This window comes from Amphiprion ocellaris, chromosome 16 (assembly GCF_022539595.1).
Source record: "Amphiprion ocellaris isolate individual 3 ecotype Okinawa chromosome 16, ASM2253959v1, whole genome shotgun sequence".
Lineage (NCBI taxonomy): Eukaryota > Metazoa > Chordata > Actinopteri > Pomacentridae > Amphiprion > Amphiprion ocellaris.
This window is the reverse complement of record NC_072781.1, coordinates 25,959,768-25,982,222: the sequence shown is the minus strand read 5'-3', so window position 1 is coordinate 25,982,222 and position 22,455 is coordinate 25,959,768. Positions and strand designations below refer to the sequence as shown.

At 40.7% G+C, this 22,455-nt stretch overlaps 1 protein-coding gene across 33 annotated transcripts in view; it reads right to left on the bottom strand.

Moving 5' to 3' along the window:
* LOC111570507 (regulating synaptic membrane exocytosis protein 1-like) overlaps positions 1-22,129 on the bottom strand; it is a 109,821-nt gene extending 87,692 nt beyond the window's left edge. For all 33 annotated transcript variants that reach the window (XM_055018442.1, XM_055018447.1, XM_035949552.2 and 30 more), the window contains exons 1-2: positions 21,969-22,129; positions 17,072-17,146 (exon numbers count right to left, since the gene is read on the bottom strand). In XM_055018442.1, coding sequence (XP_054874417.1) covers positions 17,072-17,146; positions 21,969-22,129 — 236 coding nt within the window. The remainder of the gene's footprint in view (positions 1-17,071; positions 17,147-21,968) is intronic.
* Between the last annotated feature and the right edge of the window lie 326 nt (positions 22,130-22,455).

Below are 22,455 nucleotides of genomic sequence, written 5' to 3'. Positions count from 1 at the left end.
CCAGGCAGCCACTGCACAGTTTGACATAAATGTGCTGTGCTACACTTGTTTGAGTGTGGTTTTGTGTGTGTGTGTTTTGTTGCAATTGTGGCAAAATAGGACATAATACTGTAGTGGCAAAATCTGACAACAGGAGCAGGAAATACATCAAGTAGCTCTCCGGAAATCAGTCAAGCACAACAAGTCATCACATCCTCCGTCACAGGTGAGAAAAAAAATCTTTACCACATCAAATAACAGTGTCGGGAAATGTATGGACGGAGGGCGGGGGGTGGCAGATTGTAATGAGAGCACAGACAGAGGAGGATGGAGTGGAGGGAAGGGAAAGAGAGCCAGAGAGACAGGGAGCGAGAGATCAGAGAGAAACGTACAGTGTGATGGAGAAACAGCGAGCTCATTAAGAAAATGCAGGAAAATATCCATATTCAAATCTAGCAACACAAGGTTAAAGCAATGTGAGGATTCGCTTTCTTATGCAAACACACACTCCAAACACACTCCTTCCGCTTTCCCATCAAAACGCTCAGTGCCTTCACTCTTGGACAACTTAACAACAAACTCGCTATGTGTGTTTATGTGGCTGGATGCATATTTTCAACAAAGGCTCCATGACTCAAAGCAGAAAACAGAATTAACATAAAGTGTCTCATAATTAAGCTGTGCAGCACTAACAAGCTCTGCACTCTGACTCCACACACAAAGAGAAGGCAAAGTTTTGTCAATGAGAATGTAAATTAAATTGGATCACATACCACAGACACACATTGCAAAGAAAACTAGAATCCTTCATTTTTAGCCCATATTTAAACCGTAAAATTCATGTTTTTTTGGACAATAATTGCACTTGTTTCCAAAGTAAATCAAGCAGTAAGTAGGATTTTTTCAATGCAACTGTCACCATTCTTGCAAAAATATAATACTCTCTTATGAATTTTTAAAGGGGAAAAAATGGTCCAAATACAGGTTTGCTCAAGCTGAGATTTTTTTGCAGTTTGGAGGTAAATTGGTGAGAAACTTAGCATTGTAATTATGACTATGTAAATGCAATTAAATTAGAGCTGCAAAGTATCCATCCCACCAGCTAATTTATTCTGCTGTGGAGATTTTAAATGTTACGTTTGTCACATTTAAAGTAACTAAATGTGTCACCAGAGAGAAATAACTTCATTTTTGTAATGCAACTGACATCATAAACTATCAGTTTTATAGTACATTTTGCTGTGTTGAGTAAAGATTCTAGAAACAAGCAAAATGATCACACTTCATTGCAAAATGCCTCCTACCTTAAAGGTTAAGGCTATATATTAACACCAAAGACCAAAGCTAATATTATGCCACTCAGAGGCACAAGCCTACTAGTTTCTGCTTCAGTACATCTTAAAAGAAAAAAAAATCTCACATAATCAGTCCCATTTTTTTTTAACAAGGCTTAGTAATTTTATAAAACTGCTGTGTGACTCAAACAAAAAGAAGTGCTGCATTTGTCAAGGACTATTTTTTCATATGAATTAACACATATCTGTTCTTCTAGTGAGTATTGCCAGCAGCCTGGTGGTGTATGTGGGACTGAGTCAACATAAACTACCGTGTGTGTTCATGTTAATGAAAGAATGTGTCATCCAGTAGAACAGTGGGGGTCATAGATGTGTTTTAATGTTGTAATTGCTGGATGACAGTGGAGCTCTGTGGCCCAGAGGATTGACATATCTCAGGCTTTAGATACAAAGAAGGTCTGAAGGCAGAAAGAGAAAAGTAGACGGATGGATAAAAGATGAAGAAGGATGGAGGAGCAGAAGGGGGGAGGAGCTTCCAGACTAACTTTACAGCACTCTGACAGATACGATGCATCGTAACTCAGAGTTGGACAGCGTATGGGCCTTTACCTGGCAAGGACAAACGGAGAGGACACGCACACCCTGCAATGTATCTTGCAGGACTGTCCCTTGTTGCTGTTTTACTCTTTAGCGTTTAAAATGTGAATTCTGAATTTGCTCGACATCCAGAAGTGTGATTAAACATTTTGTATTATACAGGTATAATCCTCAAGAAAAATGTCCCCACGAGGCAACAGAATGCAATATCAATAAGTGGAATGTGATTTCAGCACATAAATTCTTGTTTTTATTTCACTGGTGTTCACAGTTTGATGGTCATTTTGAAATAGCAGTTAAGTAGGTCACTGACCTTTTCACTTGCTCACCAGATGGGCTCAGTCCAACACTGAGAGTGTCTGGTGTTGTAGGTGTTGTAGTTAATCAACCTGTGTGCCTTCGTGGACGGTCTCAGTCAAGCACTGTACAGGCACAAAGATGCACAACCACACTCTAAACTCACAGTCTGTTCAAGGATAAGTCTTGTGATATTTTATCGTTCAGCAAATCTTATGAGAACAGCAAAATCAACAAGTATTCTTACCCTACCCAAAGCTTATCAATATCACTATCATTGGTATGAGACTGTTTTTTTTTTTTTTTTTTTTTACACTAACTTACAGTTTTGATTAGATAGAGGCAGAAAATAGCAGTGTTTGCTGCTAAAGATAAACTTCAGTCTAACCTGGTGATGGAAACAAGGTGACAAATTAGATTTCAGAATTCCCCCCGTGTCTTCGATCCATAAAACCAAACTGTTCATTTTGGCCTAAGATGTCATACTGTTACTGGTTGACTGTAGGAGTTTTATTCTTGTGGAGACTATGAAATAAGGGGTCATTACATGTGTTCTAGTAGCACTATAGAGCAGTGCCTTTACAGTGGGTCTCCATATGACTTGTTGTCATGCATGCAGGAGGCTGTGCATGTATATTTTCACCAGCGTTTTCACTCTGCTCCACTGATCGACTGGTGCTGCATTATGTCAACAAAAGTCAAGAAAGAAGAGGACTGCCACTTTTCTACTGAAAAAAAGAGTTTAAATGGAGTCCTTGAGTTTATTAGACTAAACATAAATCATCCAAGCTAATTACTCCAAAGTGCATTTGGAGCTTTAAAGACCCAGTGAAGTTGCCCACATTGCCATATCACCACCTCACCAAATCTGGATTTGTCCACTGTTAAAACATAACCCCAACAAATGCACCAATAACTAATATTTGTTGAAACAACAGGGCGGAGACAGTTTAGTTTTTGTTTTTAAAAAATGTAAAGCATTGACAAGTGCATAACATTTATCATCTTCTTACAATGTTGTGTTCTGCTGGGAAACTTTCTGTCCAGACCTTCATGTGGATGTTAGGATGTTACTTTGACACACATTACCCCCTTAAACATTGTTGCAGACCAAGTATGCCTGCTGAACATGCCAACAGCACTCCCTACTGCCAGTGGCCTCCCCCAGCAGGTCAATATACCCCACCACACTGCAGAAACTGCTCAGGAATGACTCAAAGAACAAGAGAGAGAACCCTAAGCATTGGCCTTTTGACTTAACCATATCCTTATCCGATCAAGCATCTGTGGGAAGCACTGGAACAAGCCCAGTCCACAACAGACAGGACCCAAAGAATTTTCTGCTACCGTCACAGTGCCAGACATCACAGGACACCCACAGAGATCCCATGTCAATCTCCTGATGGGTCGGAGCAGCATTTTTGGCACTAGGGGGACCTACATACTATTAGGCATATCCAGCCACAACATATTATATTGTGGCTGGAAATCTACCCTTGGAACCAAAGGACTTGGAGCTGGGTGCCACAGATGGGTAGAAAAAGCTTTGAAAGTAGAATAACCCATTATTACTTTAATCTTTCATGGAATTCACTGAAAGAAAGAAAACTATTAACTCATGCCAGCCTTGTCTTTAAACAGCGAGGATGCTCCTCTGAGCAACAGACCACACTTTGCAGAATTTTTACAGAAAAAATGCTATCATGTGCACACTTACATCTACACTAAGAAGAACACAGGTTGAAGATAATGAAGATATTCTTAAGTTTGAACCAAAAGTTCTCACTGCGAAATCACTCATTCTCACCTCTTGCTAATGGTTATTGTTAATGACCGGTTATTTCTGCCTTTCAGTTTCCACAAATGTGTCCCAAAATGGTTTTGGGCCTCTCTCTGCCAGAGCCTGGCTCCTCCATCAAAGCCTCAAGTTACACTTAAACAACTCCAAAAAGTTCAAGACCCCCTGCTTGACATACAGTAGATGTGTCCAAAAATAAGGCAGATAAAATAGCTGAGTCCTACAGTCCTTGAGCGTCATTACTGCTGCTAAGCCAAATGTTGGCCCTGCCTTCCCCAGTCCTGGGCTTTCATAAAGTACAGTGGCATCAGATTGGGATTGAGAGCCAGCTCCGACTCTTTTCCTGTAGTGACTCAGGCCTCTATGGCTGAATATGAGTCACTCCTCCAGTTCCGGGATCGATGTTCAAAAAAGCAGGCAGACATGAATCAAATAACAATGAGTCAGTGTCAGAGAAAATCACCTCGTAGCCATTTAGAAATTAAGCACTCAAACTTTCTCATTTGCTCTCCAACGCTTATTTTTACAGTAACTTTAGTCTCTTGTTATTCAGTTCTGTTATGAGAGGCTTCAGTCTCTCCAACTCTCAAACTTGACTCACTGTCAGCATCCTTTTTTCCTCCCCACAACCACACACACACACACACACACACACGCACACACACACACACACACACACACACACACACACACACACACACACTGTAGAAGAGTCATTTACAAGATTGATTGGAACTCATTCAGTGTCCTATAATAGACGAGTATTAAAAAAAGTTTCTCATGCTATTTGTGAAATTGAATGGAAGGTAAAATGCATGCCAGAATTAGAAATGGGTTTCCGGTTTGCAGCAACTCTGTGTGTGTGTGCATACAGAAAAGGTATTTGTTTGCATGCAAAAGAAATCTTCCTACACTCACTTTAACACTTTACTATTTGCAGAAAATAGTTTATCACCTTTGCAGGCTGATAGAAATCTTTGATGATTCAGATTATGAAACTGGTCACATACAGTGCAGAGTGCTTGGCTGCATAAAATAGACATGAAACGCACATAAAGACAGTGTTTTAATACACGGTCAGCGAGGATGCTTCATACATGCACAGAAGAAATACTGAATGAAATCAAACTGATTCAAAATTGTGTTGTGGTGTGATTAACAACCAAATGTTGACTATTTAACAACAAACACGATGAATCATATTGCTATTAAACAGCAATTAATACAGATGACAATAAAAGTGAGGATGCTCTCAAAAGTAACTCCACTTCATATAAAGAGCAATAAACAGACAAACCCTCTACTCAATATTTGAAAACTCACAGTTTTTCAAAGTACGTAGCTGATGGTTTGTTCCTCGCATTTTGCTACAGTTGGGGTTCATAATGTTGCAATGCATTTGGGTTCATTTTGAATTTGAGTCCTTCCCCAATGTATTGTGTGATTATGCGTAAAATATTTTCACAGCGTGTCAAATACAGTATTTTCTCTTTTGCAACCTGTTAAGTGGTTTGGTAGCTTTCTACATGAGCACAACTGGTTGGACCCCTTACTGCATGTGATTCCTCTGCTCTGTTTCCCCGTGTTCCCTTCTCTCTAATTTCTATCTAATATGGCAAAAGCATAATCTAATCAATGCTACTTTGTATTAGAAGTGCTTCTATGCAATCATGGAGAAAGAATTGTATACATACAGTACGTAGGCATTGTACCTGCTAGTGAGTATTCCACGTTTTCAGTTTTCCAAGGACAGCTTCAAGTCTGTTTTTTCCATACAAAATGCAAATTAAAAGAGTCATGATACAGGCACATCGGGGTGAGAGTCAGTTTAACCAAGGCAGAGAGTTGTAGGGGCTTCTGCAGTGTTTACTAAGGCTGACAGTACACAAAATGCACAATTCAGTATGCACAAACAAAATAAATTCACAAAATAACATTTTTGTCATCTGCTTTGAAAAATCTATCTAAATGTCCATTGAAATGAGTGCAGCATCTTCACTATGAACTCATATTAACCTATAAACAAGCAGTGCAGTTTCAGCAGTCTTGCGAGAGAAAATTTTATTGGAATTGTCAATGGACAAAATGACCTGCAGCAAAGTGAATAGAAATCATCCAGCCTGTGTTACACTGTAAAGGCTAGAATAGGTAGCATGCTATAGCTGATAGACAACAGCTGGTGCACTGCCAAAACAGTTCACGTTTCTCAGTTGTGACTGCATAGATCAAAAAGATATACATAGATATAGACCTGATAGTAACTGTTCGGATCATAAGTAGTACCAAACCAAGGAAATCTCATCCTAAATCAAATGTCACTGTGCAAACACATGTAGTTACACATTTATTGATCAGCGGCTTCTGCTATACCAAGAAAAGCATGATGGAAGCCAGTATGATGTACAGTTATTTTGTAATTTACTGACATTTCAATCTTGACTGTTCACGTCCGTAATTCCTGACATGGACATGGCCTGGTGTAGTTTCTGCTAAAACTGACACTTTAGGAAAGCAAGACCTACCCAGCCTGACAAAATACAATTCAGCCTTTTTTTTTCCCTTGGTGCCTTTACCTAATTGATGAACGTTTATGAAATTAAAGCAGCTTTTGATGCAAAGGTGGATATTTTTGACTCTCACGGTCCTTCCTCTGTGCCTACCTCTCCATTAGGTCATGTATGTGCTGTGCTATGGCCTGGCTGCTCACCATATGGCTGAAGGGACATGGAGAATCTCTCGCTCTCTAGTTTTCTCTCTCTGTGCCAAGCTCTGCTGTTCCTCCTCCATCCCTTCCCCTGCCTCTCTTCCGTCAGAGAACTCGCCATGCTGAGCTGCCTGGGTGTACTCTCACCTCCCCCACTCCCTCCATCCATCCGTCTATCCGCCCATCCTTTCCTTATATCATGCTCTCTCCTATTTCCCTCCACTTTCTGGTAGTATTTGCAACTTACCAGAGACAAGATCACAGTTTTGAAGCACTGGAATTGAAAGTTTTGGTATAATATCTGCTGAAGAAGACCAGATTAGGGTTTTGGGAAACCCCACCAGAGACACAAAGTGATGTTAAAACTGACATTTGTAATTTAATACACAACAGTTTAAGTGTGCAGTATGTGGTGATTCTCAGCTCACTAAATCATCACTTTTCTCTTTTCTCCTCATTTCCTCCTCTTCTCTTCTCACCTCCCCCTTCCTCCTCTTTCTCTCGATACACTTCCCTGACTGCCTTCCCACCCACTCACTCCTCATCTTCGCTCTTTCTCTGTTTCTCATTCCATCTCTCTTTCTATCATTCTCTGGTGCCTTCTTTTTTTGAAATTATGCTCGTCTTGCCATCAAGAAAAGTGTCTCTCTAAATGTTTTATTGTGATTCTCCTCTAATTTCTCTTTGTCTCTAAAGCATGGAGCAATCAAGAAAAGCCTTCAGCTATAGTGTAAATAGGTTCTCTCCTTGGTTCACAGTTATCCTGGTACACATCAGTATTCCTGCCAATGAACTATGTTCACCAAGGGCTGGACAAATCAGCCAAAACTTGTTTTGTCTTTTGGATTTCAACCAGTTTTGGTTTGTTTTTTTTCTCTTGTGAGCTCAAGACAAAAACTTTCTTTATTATAACCACACACCTTCTGCATTTCCTGGCACTGGAATGGGAAGCAGCTAATGCGAGTTACTTTGTTGCCGTGGCTTTGAAAATTCAAAGTGAGCTAACATTGAATCTCAAACAGTGGCAGCTGGTGCAAAAAAGCAAACTGAAACGCTAGTAACGCGGAAACATGAATAATATGACTGTAAAAAGCCATTTGACAGCCGATATACCAACGCATCACCAGCAGGGTGAGCAAAAGCACCAACACATTGACAAACTCTTCACTGTCACAGTTATAAAGACAGAATATTCTTTCATATCAGCAAACCTGAAATTTGGTTGTTCCACTACTCCTCAGTGAGCTGCTGCAAAGAATGATTGTTGAGACGGCATTAATAGTATATGTGGAATTTGTAAAGTCGCATTGGGTCAAAAACATATAAACAGTATTGACATGTCACCACTAAGCAGCTCTATGGAAAAAGTACATGATGTATTACCAGCATGGATGGATCTATTTATCCGGATACAGAGAAGTCAATTTGTCCCAGTGGTCACTTGTAGTATTGCAGTGAAAAAATCACCTGGAAGCCAAAAGGCATTTCCCCTCAGACCACAACTACAGCACATATCCAACTGCAAACAAGGTCAGGTTTTATTCCTTCTCTGTTATGATGTTTACATTTGTAAAACCTCCCCATACTTTTATTTATTTAATTTATTTGATCACAATGTAAAGTCTGTATGGGCATGTTGGAACCAGCAGCAGGGAAACACAGATAAGCATAGCTAAAAAGTTTTCTTGCTCATGCGCCAAGCGAGTAGGCACCACTTTTGATTCCAGTATCCAGTTCTCCCATGCTTTAACACACAAATTTCCACTGCATTTAAATAGCCTTTCTCCTCTGAATATCTGAAAGGAGTGGCACCCCGGGCTAATCAAATAAAGCCGTCTCATTTCTGGAGTGTTGTAATATTCATTTCGTCTTATTCATGCAAAGAATTGAAGCTGTCTTTATAGAATTTCAATCAGCACAGATACGTCGAACATATTTTGACTTAGCGCACACACAGACAAGAGAAAATTGATGACTGATTTCAGAATCTACACACATTATGGCTACTTAGCTAAAACATATGAACACGTCAGTGTACACATTTTTAGCTCGTTATACATCGGTACTTGGTGTCTTACATTGGCTTTTTAATTTCTAAACTGGTGCAGCACAATGCAAAAATTCCCTTTGAACACACCTTCATAGAGAAAGAAACAGACAAATGGAATTTAGTAGGTGTATTTGAATTTTGGTTCCCACAACAACGATGGTCTGCACACGATTAGTTATTATTCATGTGTAACTCATTTATATTTTTACACCTACAGTAACAATATGACATATTCCACTTGCGTCTCTCCAAAATTAGGTACTTATACAACTAAACCGCGTTCTCAAACACATTTTACGAGAAACACTTTCTCCCAAATTACAATTGTTACATAATGGCACAATTGTTGTGACATATGACAGATATTTTTCTAATTGACATAACCTTACCATTTATTGTACTGCTCCCCTCCATCCTGCTGACAAGGATATCATGGCTCTCTCAAACTGGAAGCCTTTCCTACTACATCAGTCTTACCCTTCACTGAGAAAATACATTTGCTTCCAAACTAAATTTCATTTCTTTCCTAACAAAATTAAGAATGAAGTTAATTTTACAGGAATGTGCGACGGTGTTGTATATTCACAGTTTGGTACTGCGTTCAGGGACAAAGTACATAGACTGACCCCAACCAAAACTGGATTTTTGAGCTCAGTACGTTATGTGAATTTTAGAAATCTGACAACGCATTGGGTGATATTCTTTAACACGTACGACTGACAATCCTTCAGTTGTGGTCTCTTTGGAGCAAGGCTGATGCTGACAATGAGCTCTTCAAACTAACTGCTTCAGACATATCTTTGGATTTTTTTGTGATTTTTTTGTTACTTAGGGGAGAATTTATAGTTTTCTTCATATTTGATCCACAGCATGAGGTTCTCTGTCACTAGTTCATACTTTACATGCTCAGCACCTCTATTTCCCTTATAGTTCATCAATTCAGCTAAATACTGCTTCAAATGAAGTCCAACTACAAATAATAATAACGATCCCTGAATTATAATTAAGATGACTTCAGCTTTATACAATCAACGACTTCCAGCAGTCTTCCAGGACTTGTGGCCTCCCAGCACGTCACCTGGTCTGTGGGGAGAGGTTTAGGGTGGAGTAACATAGTGGCTCAAAACATGTACTGTGCTACCAATGGAAATCAATGAGCTAACAACAACAGAACCCCTGCCGGTCATTGAATCGATTATTGGCTGCAGACACCCAATCTGGCCTTTGGACAAGTGGGCCAGCAGCAGTCTGGGACCTGTTAGGAGGGCGTTCTGTACTGTGGCTCAGGGCTGCTCATCGAGGTCTGCAGCTCATCATCATCAGCTGAGGGGATGTTCAAAAGCACAGTAGCAGTGGAAAGATGGCAAAAAAATATATAAAAAGTGTGAAAAGAAGAGCGATGAGAAGGCACTTGTCTCTTACACACAACCCTATCAGTTAAGTGAGCTCGCTAATATACAAACACACACGCTTATAATTAGACAAATAGGCATGGATGACTATTCTTGGATTCCGTTTAATATGAGATAAAGCGCAGAGTGTAGAGGAGTGAAGGAGGCAGTGAAATAAGAAAAAAGACAGAACAAAAGATAAAGAGAAAAAGAGAGAGAGGGTGGGATGGAGGGAGGGATGAGTGAGATAGAGAGAGACACAGAGAGAGAGAGGAGGGACAGATGGAGAGAGCACCAGAGCCAACAGCAGAGCTAAGTGGGTAGTGTGCTCCCCAGACAGCGCTCCATATGGCCTGGCAATGCCATACACAGCCAGGCAGCACAAACACACATATACACGGCATGTACACACACACGTACCCAAATGCTCCTCCACACAAACAATCCAGTTCGCACACGTAGTGCATATTCACACATTAATTACCATGTACCCACACATGTAGAGAGCTAAGTCTGAAGGGGGATTTTTAAAGTTTATTTGTATAGGGACAAGTATATAGCCTGTACTGCAGCAGTACACCACAACATTTAGAGACTAGGTTCATTTGCAATGCACATCCCTGCAACTCCTTCCACTCTTTCAAAAAAAAAAACACAAAACCATTCCATTAGATATGCTGATATCCCATTTAAGGGCTCTAATTTGCTGGGGGAAAAAAATACTGAAAATTTTGTATTAGCTTGCCATGTTTGCAGCAGCGATTCATGCAGCTCGAAAAGCTGCACGTAAATTTTCAAACACAAGCAATAAAGGGGAGCACTTGTATGGTCTGTGCACAGTTTTTACGATCGGTGACACTCCCTTCAGCTGTGTTCACTGATTTATTATGTACACTTTTTATTCGTGTGATTTGGAATGAAGACATGCCAAGAACCGGTTCAATGTTTTTAATCATTGCTCCCAACTGGTATGTTTGTCCAATACTGTGGCTGTCCATAAGCTGCTCATTGGGGTGGAAAACAAGGTCACCTTTGTCTTGGATCACTCTATAGATGGGTTCCAAACAAAAGATGTATGTGAGAATCTAGCACTGTGCACCAGTCACCAGGCTGCATTCAGCAAATTGTGTAGGTGTCTATGGTCATGTTTTCCATTGCTTATGATAACATTACACACAATAAAGCTCAGAGATCTGGGGAGGTGGCAACACTACAACAGTAAAGCCCTACTTAAAATATTTAGGCTCCTCATAATTATTACAAAATTACCTGATTGCAATTATTTGAGCTGACTGAGATCACTTTGTAAAATCAGAATTGTTTCCAGTCGCCTGTATAAAAACAGCTCAGCAAAACTAACACAAATGTTCTGTTTTTATCACTTTGTGCACTTCATTTTCCAATATTGGCACCCTCTTCTTCTTCGATGGTTTTAAATGCACCAACACAAGGTACTAACTTTAAATATTCAAGCGACTGCATTTCAATGAGCATCTGTTGACATTACTGCAATGGATTTAGAAGAGTCCAATACCTTTGCTGCAAAAAGGTGGTGGTCAAAAACACTAACACCACAGATTTAAAAGTACGTGCCAGTGTATTTGGAATCCTTAATACGCTCTTAAGCTTTCTTTTTATTTGCACCTTGATGTTTCTAGTTGCTTCCTCAGCACATTTCTCGATACAACCTCTGCTTCCTTATTACCAAGAGGTGGCGCTCACAATCGCAGCTTTTTTTGCAGTCTGCAGTAGTTGATTATACAGGACTGTGTATGGGAGTGAGTTTTTAAGTGTAGGTGGTAGCTGCTATCTGCTCTAAGAAATGAGAAAGACATCAGCAAATAAGTTGCTTATGTCTTCAACTTCCAAAAGATCCAAAGAGTTCATTCTTTCAGACTTTTTTTCTTTGCATTAAGGAGCTGATGGGATCCCTTCAGCTGAAGCTCAGTCTCCTTTAAAAGTATGAAAAGATCATCCAAAAAATATCCATGTGAGAATATTTAGAAGAAATTAAACTCATGATGAACACTCTCTCCACAAACCCACGTCTAAACAGGCAAAGTGTGGAGTAAGCAGAAATAGACAAGTTACTGTGGAGAGAGTCAGAAATAATTTAATGGTTCAATTTTTCTTCTACCAAACAAGTCCTGCTAATCTGAGGTGTTGTTTAAATGCTGTAAGAGCAAGTGTTTCCTTATGTTTCTGGACTTTTAGCCATGCTTCAGGCAGTCCAATTACACAAAAATAAGATCTAAATTATATCTAAAAAGGAGTCCATGAGTTGATATGGGGTAACATAAAGTTTCATGTTTGTAAGTCTACATTTGGGTTACACCATCAAATCACAGAATTGCCATTCTTTTCTGTTTACTACTTCATAAGAAAATCCAGTCATAAACAACAAAAATTACGTGATGCTCAATGTGTGTTGTGGCCAGTAAAGACGGAACCCTCTCAAACATACAGAAATGTGAGTGCGCCAAGTCCCTTCCAGATCCCCACTGTAGCAGAGACTCATGGGACGACCAGGATAACAGCCAATCCCTGAAGGAAGCGAGGAAGTGACTCCTCGCCAATCCCAGGGCTCACCGAGGTTACTACGGGGCTGCTGGACCATCGCCATGGTACCCTGCTATCAGGGGACACCTGGCCAATCACATTTGTTGATGTGAGGCGTAAACATCCTGACACTGCACTGCATCCATGTTGCATTTACACAAACGTTTAGGAAGGAACAGGCATAGAGATGTCAGAGAACAGACATGACCAGTTTGGAACAGCACAAAAAAGGCATTAATTAACTGGTTTAATCAGTATTTGCTATATTTAACTTGGAAAGGCTCTACCACTGATACAGTGTGTTATGGAGAGTATGCTACCACATCAATATGCTGTTCAAATGACATGTAATTATTTCAGGAGCTTGTCCAAAAATGCATAAACCTAACAACATCATGGGAATAAATTAAACTCAGTGCAAACACCAATATGTAAAATATTGCTTTATTGTCATGAAAACTTTAATTCATGACTGTAACTAATAATCTTCGGATACTGCATGAATTTCAATATAATAACAGGAAAAACGCATATTTAAAATCACTCAAGGTCATTAATAGCACGCATTGTGACACGGTGATATAATCATTTGGAGGCCTTGCATACAGCGATTAGCTACAGCTGAAGGATTACATGTTCCCCTACAGATTAAGAAACTTTGACAACTCCTGGTCTTATTAAAAGTTTAAAAACCCCAAGAGACCAATGCAAAAAGTACACAAGGGTCAAGTTTAAAACAAGCCACAGCCTCTCCACAGTGCTTTCTGATTGCCAGCAGCTCAATCACCAGCTCACCAGAAGCCGATCAACCTGACAAACGGTTGGCAAAAGCTGACCATCAGCAGCCAGATTTTCCTGCCCACTTTATTTCCTACAGGTGTTACAATAATTCTGTGAATAAACGCTATGTCTCGAGAAATACACAATGAGCAGCGGATGTATGCCATCAAGGGATTCCCTGAATGACCAAACTTCAGCTGGATACTGTTAAGTCTCTCTCTGGTCATTGATTGAACCCTTAAAATCTCCGCTCTGTTTTCTGTTTACAAGATTTTTTTTCATGAAAAAAATCCCTTCCTGCCCTAAAATGCCTTAGTAGCAGTTATTTTTCCATTTTATTAAAACAGCTCAATATCACAAATTACACATTTGTGATATTGCAAGGAGCCCAACAGTTTTCCAGATTTGCTGTGGTTGATATTACAACCACTTTATAGACATGATATAATCTCTGTCCCAGCTCAATGGCCCTGGCAGAAAGAACACTAACTGTAGTGTCTGGTGTTCAAAGGAATAATGTGGGGAATACTGACCGGAAAAGCACAGATTGTATAATGTTATAAATGGGGGCCATATTGTGGGATTCCTCAGAGAAGCAGATGTGCTCCAGCTGACTTACTCTGTAATCCTACCTCACTCACTGATCCAACAGTACACACACATACACATGCACACACGCACACAAACACACACTCCAATACACATATATAGTGCTCACAAATGGAACATAAAGAAGCTTTATCCTTTGATCATTGTGTGGCAAAAAAAGACATTACTGGCTGCAGGAGTCGAAGTGAACAGAAATGCATGGAAACTTGCGTTTCAATGCGCAAATAGGCCAGCAGAGATGGAGGTCCTCATATAACATCAAAGAGCAAAAATGACAGAGTCTGTTTCAAGGAACGTTGGCAATTGAAGTCTGTATTAACAACCACTGATCAAATAAGCAGCCTTTATACACACACACACACACACACACACACACACACACACACACACACACACACACAGTGCTGAAGGAAAGATGATCACTGAGCGGTTCCATTATAAAGGATTGCTCCTGACCAACCCATCAAGCACCCAATCCCCACTAATTGGAGACGAGATGGGAAGTGTTTTTTCAGAGAAAGCTAACCTCCAACCACCTGCACTCTCAGTATGATGCTAGTTGGAAAGCTTGCAAATGAAGAGAAGCATTCAGTTCACAGGTTTAGTGGAATATAGTAGAGAGAGGTTGGCACCACTGAAGCCCAATGCAAATTTCCCAGGGTATATTTACATTTGAAAGTTAACTTGAGCAATAGCCTCTTTGTCAGTCATCACATAAAGTCTCCATGAACTTAATGCTGGCTTTAGTGGTCACTTCAAAGAGATGCTTCAACTTTATTTCTGAGTTTTCTTCTGTCAAATTACCTGAAAGCACCCAAGATTGCTTAGGTATGTTCACAATTCCTCAGTGTCCTGATCTCTGACAAGAAAGCACATTCTAACCCCTGTAATAAGAAATTTCTTTGCACAATGCTGCTTGGGAATCACTGTTAACCTCTCTAGTAAAGATTTCGTACAGTAACTGGTGATTGAACTCATGCCTATTCAAGTGCAATGAAGTCTTACTTTCACAACCCTTGGTATCCAACATAATCCCTACAGCTTTTCAACACTATTTGGCTGAAAAAGCCTATTATTTTAATCTGGTGCAAAGTGGGGAAAAGATAGCGAGCATTTTTGGAGGTGTGCAATGGAAACATTTAGCTTAGCTAGCTGAAGATCCTCTATGGCTCAAGCGTCTTTGTACGCTATCTCTGCTGATAGTGCTTCAGTTTGCTGTCGTTCATATATGGAATCAGAAAGCGTTAGTAAGGAAGAACAAAGTCTCAGTCACAACAGCATTTAAGCAGCAAAACTTGCCACAAATTGTACACAAAGCTTTTGTTTCCACTTAAACTTTGTTGAACTCTTGCTATTGGTCAGTTGTATGGCTTCACCATGTGGATCTTTGAGGTAAAGGATCACTTTGTGCACAACAGAAGAAGGTATTAAGGCTTTTTGGCATCATCACCTTTTATGATTCAACCCAGCTCTGTAAGAGTACATCGCTTATGAAACTAGAGACAATAGTACAACAGCTAGATCTCTTGAGTAAACGTCATTGTTCCTTTTGCAACTAGTAATCTAACTAGCAGGCAGCTAGTTTAGAACTGGAACTGACTATGGATAGCATGCAAGCTTTAGCTAGCTAGCTAGTAAGCCACCACCACTGCAGAATGCCAGCCACAGTTAAAACTACTTCATCAGTTCAAGCAACACATAGATCAGTATGCACTAATGGTGTTACACTCCAGATTCTTTTATACACATGTTACATTGAAGTAGCTCCCAATTTTTGGGTATCATCACAGAAGCATAAATCCACCCATCAATTCTTTCAACTCCATCTATTCAGTGAAATTTAAATGGAAAATATATGGAAAATACAGCTTTACCAGAGAGCCTTTCAACAGTACATATGGCAGTATTCAGAAAAAAATAATCAAACTTTGTTGGTAAGCGTTGGTGAGTGTTACAGATTCAGATGACACCAAAGCACTCTGCCTGCTGCCACACTTGTAGTTTCTTTCATGGAAGCTGTTTCTTCTGTGCTCACAAAGTAATCATTGTTTAAGAATTACTGCAATTACATCATACTGAAACTAGAAATCTTCAATTATAGAAACATCTTTGATTTTCAAACAAAAACCAACTAAACATAAACATCATTTGCCATTTCTGTTGCAATTTTCAGACTTTAGAATTGTGGATTTCAGCCTAATTGTAATTTTTAAGGACTAAATGACACCCAGACACATGGACACCTTGCAGTAAATCATACTGCATTGTTCATCTGTTTTCCATGTGAAATTCCAGATGCACGTGAGAAGAACTTAAAGTGAAACATGTCTCACACACAAAAACACGACAGAAGTCAGTCCTCCAGACAAGCAGTTTGGCAGGAGAACCAAGCAAACCGTGAGAAGCATCTGAATCCAGTCTTAAGCCAGCAACTATGGAGGACGACAACATCAGCTAGTCTAATGACTCAACCGGCAATGGACTGGACTTATCAGACTGTCACGTCCATCTTTACAGCGGAAGCTATGCAGTAGCTGTCTGGCAGACAGACAGCTACTAGGCTGTGTGTGTTTAACAGGAAATAAAGTAACTCAGGAGGTAAGTGTGGCTTGCTAAAATACAGTTTCAATGACATCAACTGAGGCATATTTCCTAAATATAAATTTAAAAGTCTAAATAAGGTGCTTGTGCAATTCCTTTCCACTTAGAGTATCATCCAAATTGCATAATAATTGCTTGAGTCACACTTGGAAAAAATAGTCACCACGGCGCTGGTTTATCTTTTATACTGTTGACTCATCCGAGGTGTAAACTGGATTTCACTACAAATGCATGAATATGAGGCATACGAACAGACTCTTGATGGAAGGTTGTTTTGTGCGACTGAAATGACGCTAATGTGACACAAAGGCAACTATTAGTTTGCATTTTTAACTCTTTGTGCCAGTTTTACGTTCCATATCAAGTGGGTGGTATAGAGCTGGCAGTTGGACAACAATTGTTGCCACTCACCGGACGTCGTTTTGCTGTGGAGGCTTCTTCTGCCCAACCAGGTTCACCGTTCTTGCTTGGATGGGCTTCTCTTCTCTGAAACACACAACGTTAGAAAAATAGTTAGTGCAACACTTTACAGTTACTTTGGTTTGGTTTCTAATAGCTTCCTTGTACTTTCAATCACTTAGTATACAACCAACAATATCAAGCTTAGATAATTCAGTTGGTCTCAAAAGATAACTAGGTAGAATTTGGATGCACTTCAGGATCCTGTAGACCTTCGTCCTGCTGTTGTAATTTTTACAAACTCTGACAGACATGTCTTCACTTTTCTTCTTTGGTGTTTATATAAGTTGAACAACTAAATATAAGCATTAGCTCCAACCTGGTTTGATCTTACACTGGGCTTACATACAAACTGCTAGCTTAAACTGATTGCAAATCATTGTATTCTTATCTGGGTTAAACCTTGCGTTTAAATGATATTTACTCAAAGTGGTTCAGATAATGTTCTCACTCTTCATGAGTGGTAACAGAAGAGTGTTTGGAAGAGACTTCAAGCCACAAATGCTAGAAATGCAAACCAAACCAGGGCTCCAGACTGCGACTAAATGATTGCATTTTGCGACTAAAATTTGAGACAGTGCGAGTGAATTTTTCATCTAGTCCCGAATGTGCGACCAGTAAATTTGCCGATTTTTTAAAATTGTTATTGAATTTTTGTTGTTGTTGCTGACAAACTTCTGCTCCACACTTTAGCCCAGTAGTTGACAGCAACACGCAAATGAGCTGGTTTGCCAACCGACATGAACTCCAGAAGAAGAAGAAAGGCGACAAACACCAAAGAAGAAGAAGGTGGGCCAATGTGTGTGACAGCGGGGGGTGAATGGTGGTGAAGCTCCTGATGTTTCACAAAGCCGTCAGCCTTATTTTGAACACAAATTCACCTTTCTGTCCTTCTTCAGGAACACCGTAAGCGCTTGTCTCCATTCCAGCTAGGAGCTTCTAAGTTTAGACACATCCTTTGCTAGACAGCAACAGCATGGAACCATTTTCTTTCATCTATATGTGAATTTTCGGACTTTTCGGCAGCGTCTTCGTCACGTCAAGAAACCGCTTCTTAGATAAACACTTCCTGTACCGCTGGAATGGTTACAAAGTAAAAGCCCGTACTATTAAAAATACGCCTTCAAAATAAAAGCCTGGAGGGAACGGTTATTTTGACACTAGCAAAACGAAGGCTTGCCAAAATTCATGAACTGATCAACAGACCTTTATAAGAGTAATTTACATGCAATTCAGTATCCATACATAACATGCACATGCATAACACATGCCTGTGCTCAGCGTAAGGTCATTTTTTATTAAAGATTTCATCCGTTGGAAATGCTACATCAACTGAACAGCCTTGGTGGAGTACTGCGCTCTCTGAGTGCTTTTCTTGTTATGTTGTGTAAACTGCTGCACAATAAAATGTGAATAGAAAACATTATAGTTTCTGCCTTTATTGTTCAAGTATTTATCTGTAATACAATGAAAATGAGAGGAAATGTGAATATTTACTTTGCAAGTCGATTTTGGTGTGCGCCCCTAACTTTTCTGCTTGCGCTCCTAAAATTTTAAGTTAGGTGCCACTGTGCTCCTAGGAAAAAAAGTTAGTCTGGAGCCCTGCAAACTTAAAACAATCCTCATTCATTCATCTCACATTGCAGCATCTCAGATGCATCCATGATAGGCCTTAGACAACAATGACATGTTTTCAGCATGTCCCCTGATACATTTAGAGCATGATTCAAAACCATCTCATCCATAAACATGAACAGTGGACCCTGATCAGTCTGATCACATAGGGAACTCAAGAGAGAATTCCCCGCCAACACCCACACTGCTGAAAACAAGACATGTCTTTTTATCATCAATACTGTGGGCACCCAGCTTGTGTATTAAAAGACACTTTTGGCACAACAGGAATGGGGATATCTCTTGTTCTGGCTGGAAGGTGATTATACAATTGTGATCGAGGTAAATTTGACACCTGTAGGTTCCTTTGGTAACGGATACAGCATTCCTTCTAAATTGAAGATTAACCTACAAGTATGTTTGCAAGTCTTAAGCTGCTAAATTAATGATACGTCACATTTTATCGCACCAGTGCTACCAGTGTTTACATTTCTGGATGTGTTTTCCTACAACATTTCCTATAACACATACAATTTTTGTCCACCTCTGTATGGTATGAAAATTATTTCAACAAGTTGAGGTGCAGATTGATTTGAAAAGTCTGCATAGTACTGGTTTAAAATCATAGTGTTTGGTCAGCTAATAGACTTTAATACTGTCTAAAAATGAAAGGACACCAATGAATATCTGTCAGCGTGGTTTACCAAATAGTTTCTTGCGATGTAAATGTTGCATCATCCTTGACAAATATGTACAAACTGATCTAAGGTTTAGCACTGACACCAATGATAGAGTGATAATATTGATCGGTTGATTATCACTTAATCCTTCCACAACAAGCAGTTTTTTGTGTTAAGGCCTTATGTTATATAAACATTGGTTCTAGATTAAAAAAAAAAGGCAATATAATTGCAGGAAAAAATCACAGAACTGGTGTTGGATTGGTCCTCTGTATCTGCTCATTCAGATAACAATATAAATACAGTGCATCATGGCTATGTCAGCAGAGCTGGCACATTTTATAAAGACTGTACAGGACATAAATGGCGCAGCTGAATTATAGCTCATCTTGCATCCTAGTACAGAAGAAACAGCAAAGCACACGACACACACTTACAGTGCAAAACATTCTTGAGCTTTATGGTTTACATACAGTGTATGTGTGTGTATTCTGTATTGAATGTGAGGGTAGAAACATATGCAAACTTTCCGAGATATGGAAATAAGGGTTTAGTTTTAGGGATGCACACTGTTCATTATTACCAGAGAGTAAGGCTACACTTATCCCTCCATTGCTTCAGTGAGGAGGGTTAGTCTACCTGCTAAACCTAAGATAAAATGCACAGTTATACTATTTGTAGCTAAGGTGAATATTTATGTTTATAATGCAGTAATTGAATACTACTAATTGATTATGTGTATATAGCTGTGCTATGTTCCCATGCTTTAGCTTTTCTTTTTTGTATGTGGGTTTTGGGCATTAAAAGAAGGTATACAAGACTGTAGCAAGTGTTTAAATGTGTACTTTTTTCTTTTTTTTACCACTGGAGCACTGTTTTTATACCCACAATAAGGCTGGCATACATACTGTGATCCTATATGCTTTAATATCAAGAAAACTGATGTGTGTACCTTAAACAGCTCAGAAGTGGAGTGCCTCTCTGCATTACAACCCACACTACCCTATCCTAGTACACTCACCATGCATGTATTAGTCAACCAGTGCAGCTTTTCAGTGCAGACCCAATTGTAAGGACACACACTCATACACACACAAACATACACAGCTTTTCTATGGCAATCTCCTTCCAAACAGTGGTGAGATGAAACGGTGCTGAAGCCAGTATAGGTTATGACATGTATGTGCTGATAGCTTGCCTTATTTGCAGCCGTTACACTATGACATGACTGAATCCACGGCTCTTTAATACATTACTGAAAATGATGCATAGCCACTTAGAGCCAGAGCTATATATTGAACATTTCCTTCTTTAGATGCAATGAATCGATCTTCCGTTCCAGTGCTGGGCCATCAGTCCGCACGGAGGGCTTAAAATAGAACAGGGACGTAAAGCTTGAGGAGCGCCTCGCTTAGGTGGGTCGTTCTATCTATCTATCTGCACAACTATGCATGCAGCTTCCATGCAGACCATGCAGAAAACATGAGAAAGGCATAGTTTCAGCTTGATGCCTTTACTGGTCCTGGAGGAGAAGGAGGTGGATGTGGGTTCATTTCTGTACTGATGGCAGCGACAAATAAGACTTTTCTCCATGCATATGTGGTGGTGATATTGAGGAGGAGGAGGTGGATGCACACAGTGAATATAAGTCACTCTTGATTCAAAATAAGATTACACAGGCACCTTTTCCTCCCCTGCTACAGGCCTACTGTTTCTATAACAGCCTGATGTCTGTTGCAAGAGCACTGGCCTACATACAGTGCATAAGGCTGGGAAAAGCTCAACCGCACCCCAGAGCTGAGAACAGCAGCTGTTGAGATGGATGCTGCACAGATAAAATCCAACAGGGAGGGTTTTACTTTTACTATTCTCAATACCAGGCTTCACTGAGCCTTTTGCAATTTCCCACTGCATCTCTCAATGATATATTTCAGCTACAGCACAAATACTCTCCACCGGACTCAAGCGCTGGTGTGGGTGATAGTGATAATATTAGTGCAGATGAGAATTAGTTGGTATTTTTCATGAGTGGAGTGTGATGCTGATGATGATGATGATGATGGGGAATGGTGACACACCCCTTCATCCTCCAACCATCCCCTCCTTCCTCCCCCCTGAGAAAGTTAGTCCTGATCCTGCACACTCTTTGGGCCTCTGATTGGAGTAGTGAGAATCTGTGAACTGGATGTGAACCTAAAGCCCACACTGGCCTGTGCATGTCTGCTGTGGCACAGACCTGGAGCTTATTTGGACTGAGTGAGTGAGTGAGTGAGTGAGTGAGTGAGTGAGTGAGTGAGTGAGTGAGTGAGTGAGTGAGTGAGTGAGTGAGTGAGTTGTGTGTAGAGGGACCTGCAGGATGCATGCATGGTCAGATACAGTGGAGAAGAGCAGAGGTCCAGATGCTGAAACATTTCATCCATAAGAGAGAGCAGAGGTGGACGGACTTTTTCAGAATGGAAATAGCCCAGGCCCAGTCTCTTTCTCACACACACACACACGCACACGCACACGCACGCACGCACGCACACACTATGTTTCTCTTTTCCCTCCCTTACTTTAACATGGCCTCTTCCTTTGCCTCCTCCTCCCGTTGCCGAGCCAGCACAGCCATGATGATCTTCCTCTCATCCTCCGTCAGATGGCTGAGGTCCGGCTCCGGGATGGCCGGGGCGACTGGTGGGCGCGGGCCGCCCCGAGGGCCCACCGAGGCGAACATCTTCCCCACCACCACCTTCCCTTCCTCCCTCCCTCCCCTTCCTCTTCCTCCTCGTCCTCCTCGCCTCGGTCGGGATCACCGATAGAAAACCCGCTGGCGGAGCCCACGGATCACGACATGGCCCACGGACAAAACGGAGGTTGGAGCGACTGATGCAGAGTTCCCATGGCGGTGGCGGGGGGCACCCAGGGCGGCGGCGGCGGCGGCGGCGGCGGCGGCGGCAGCAGCAGTGTCGGTGCTAGCTGTGGTAGTTGTAGCGGTGACTGTGACTGTAGTGCTTCGGTTCCCGGTTGCCGTTTTCAGCCTCTCCTTCTCCCGCTTGCTGC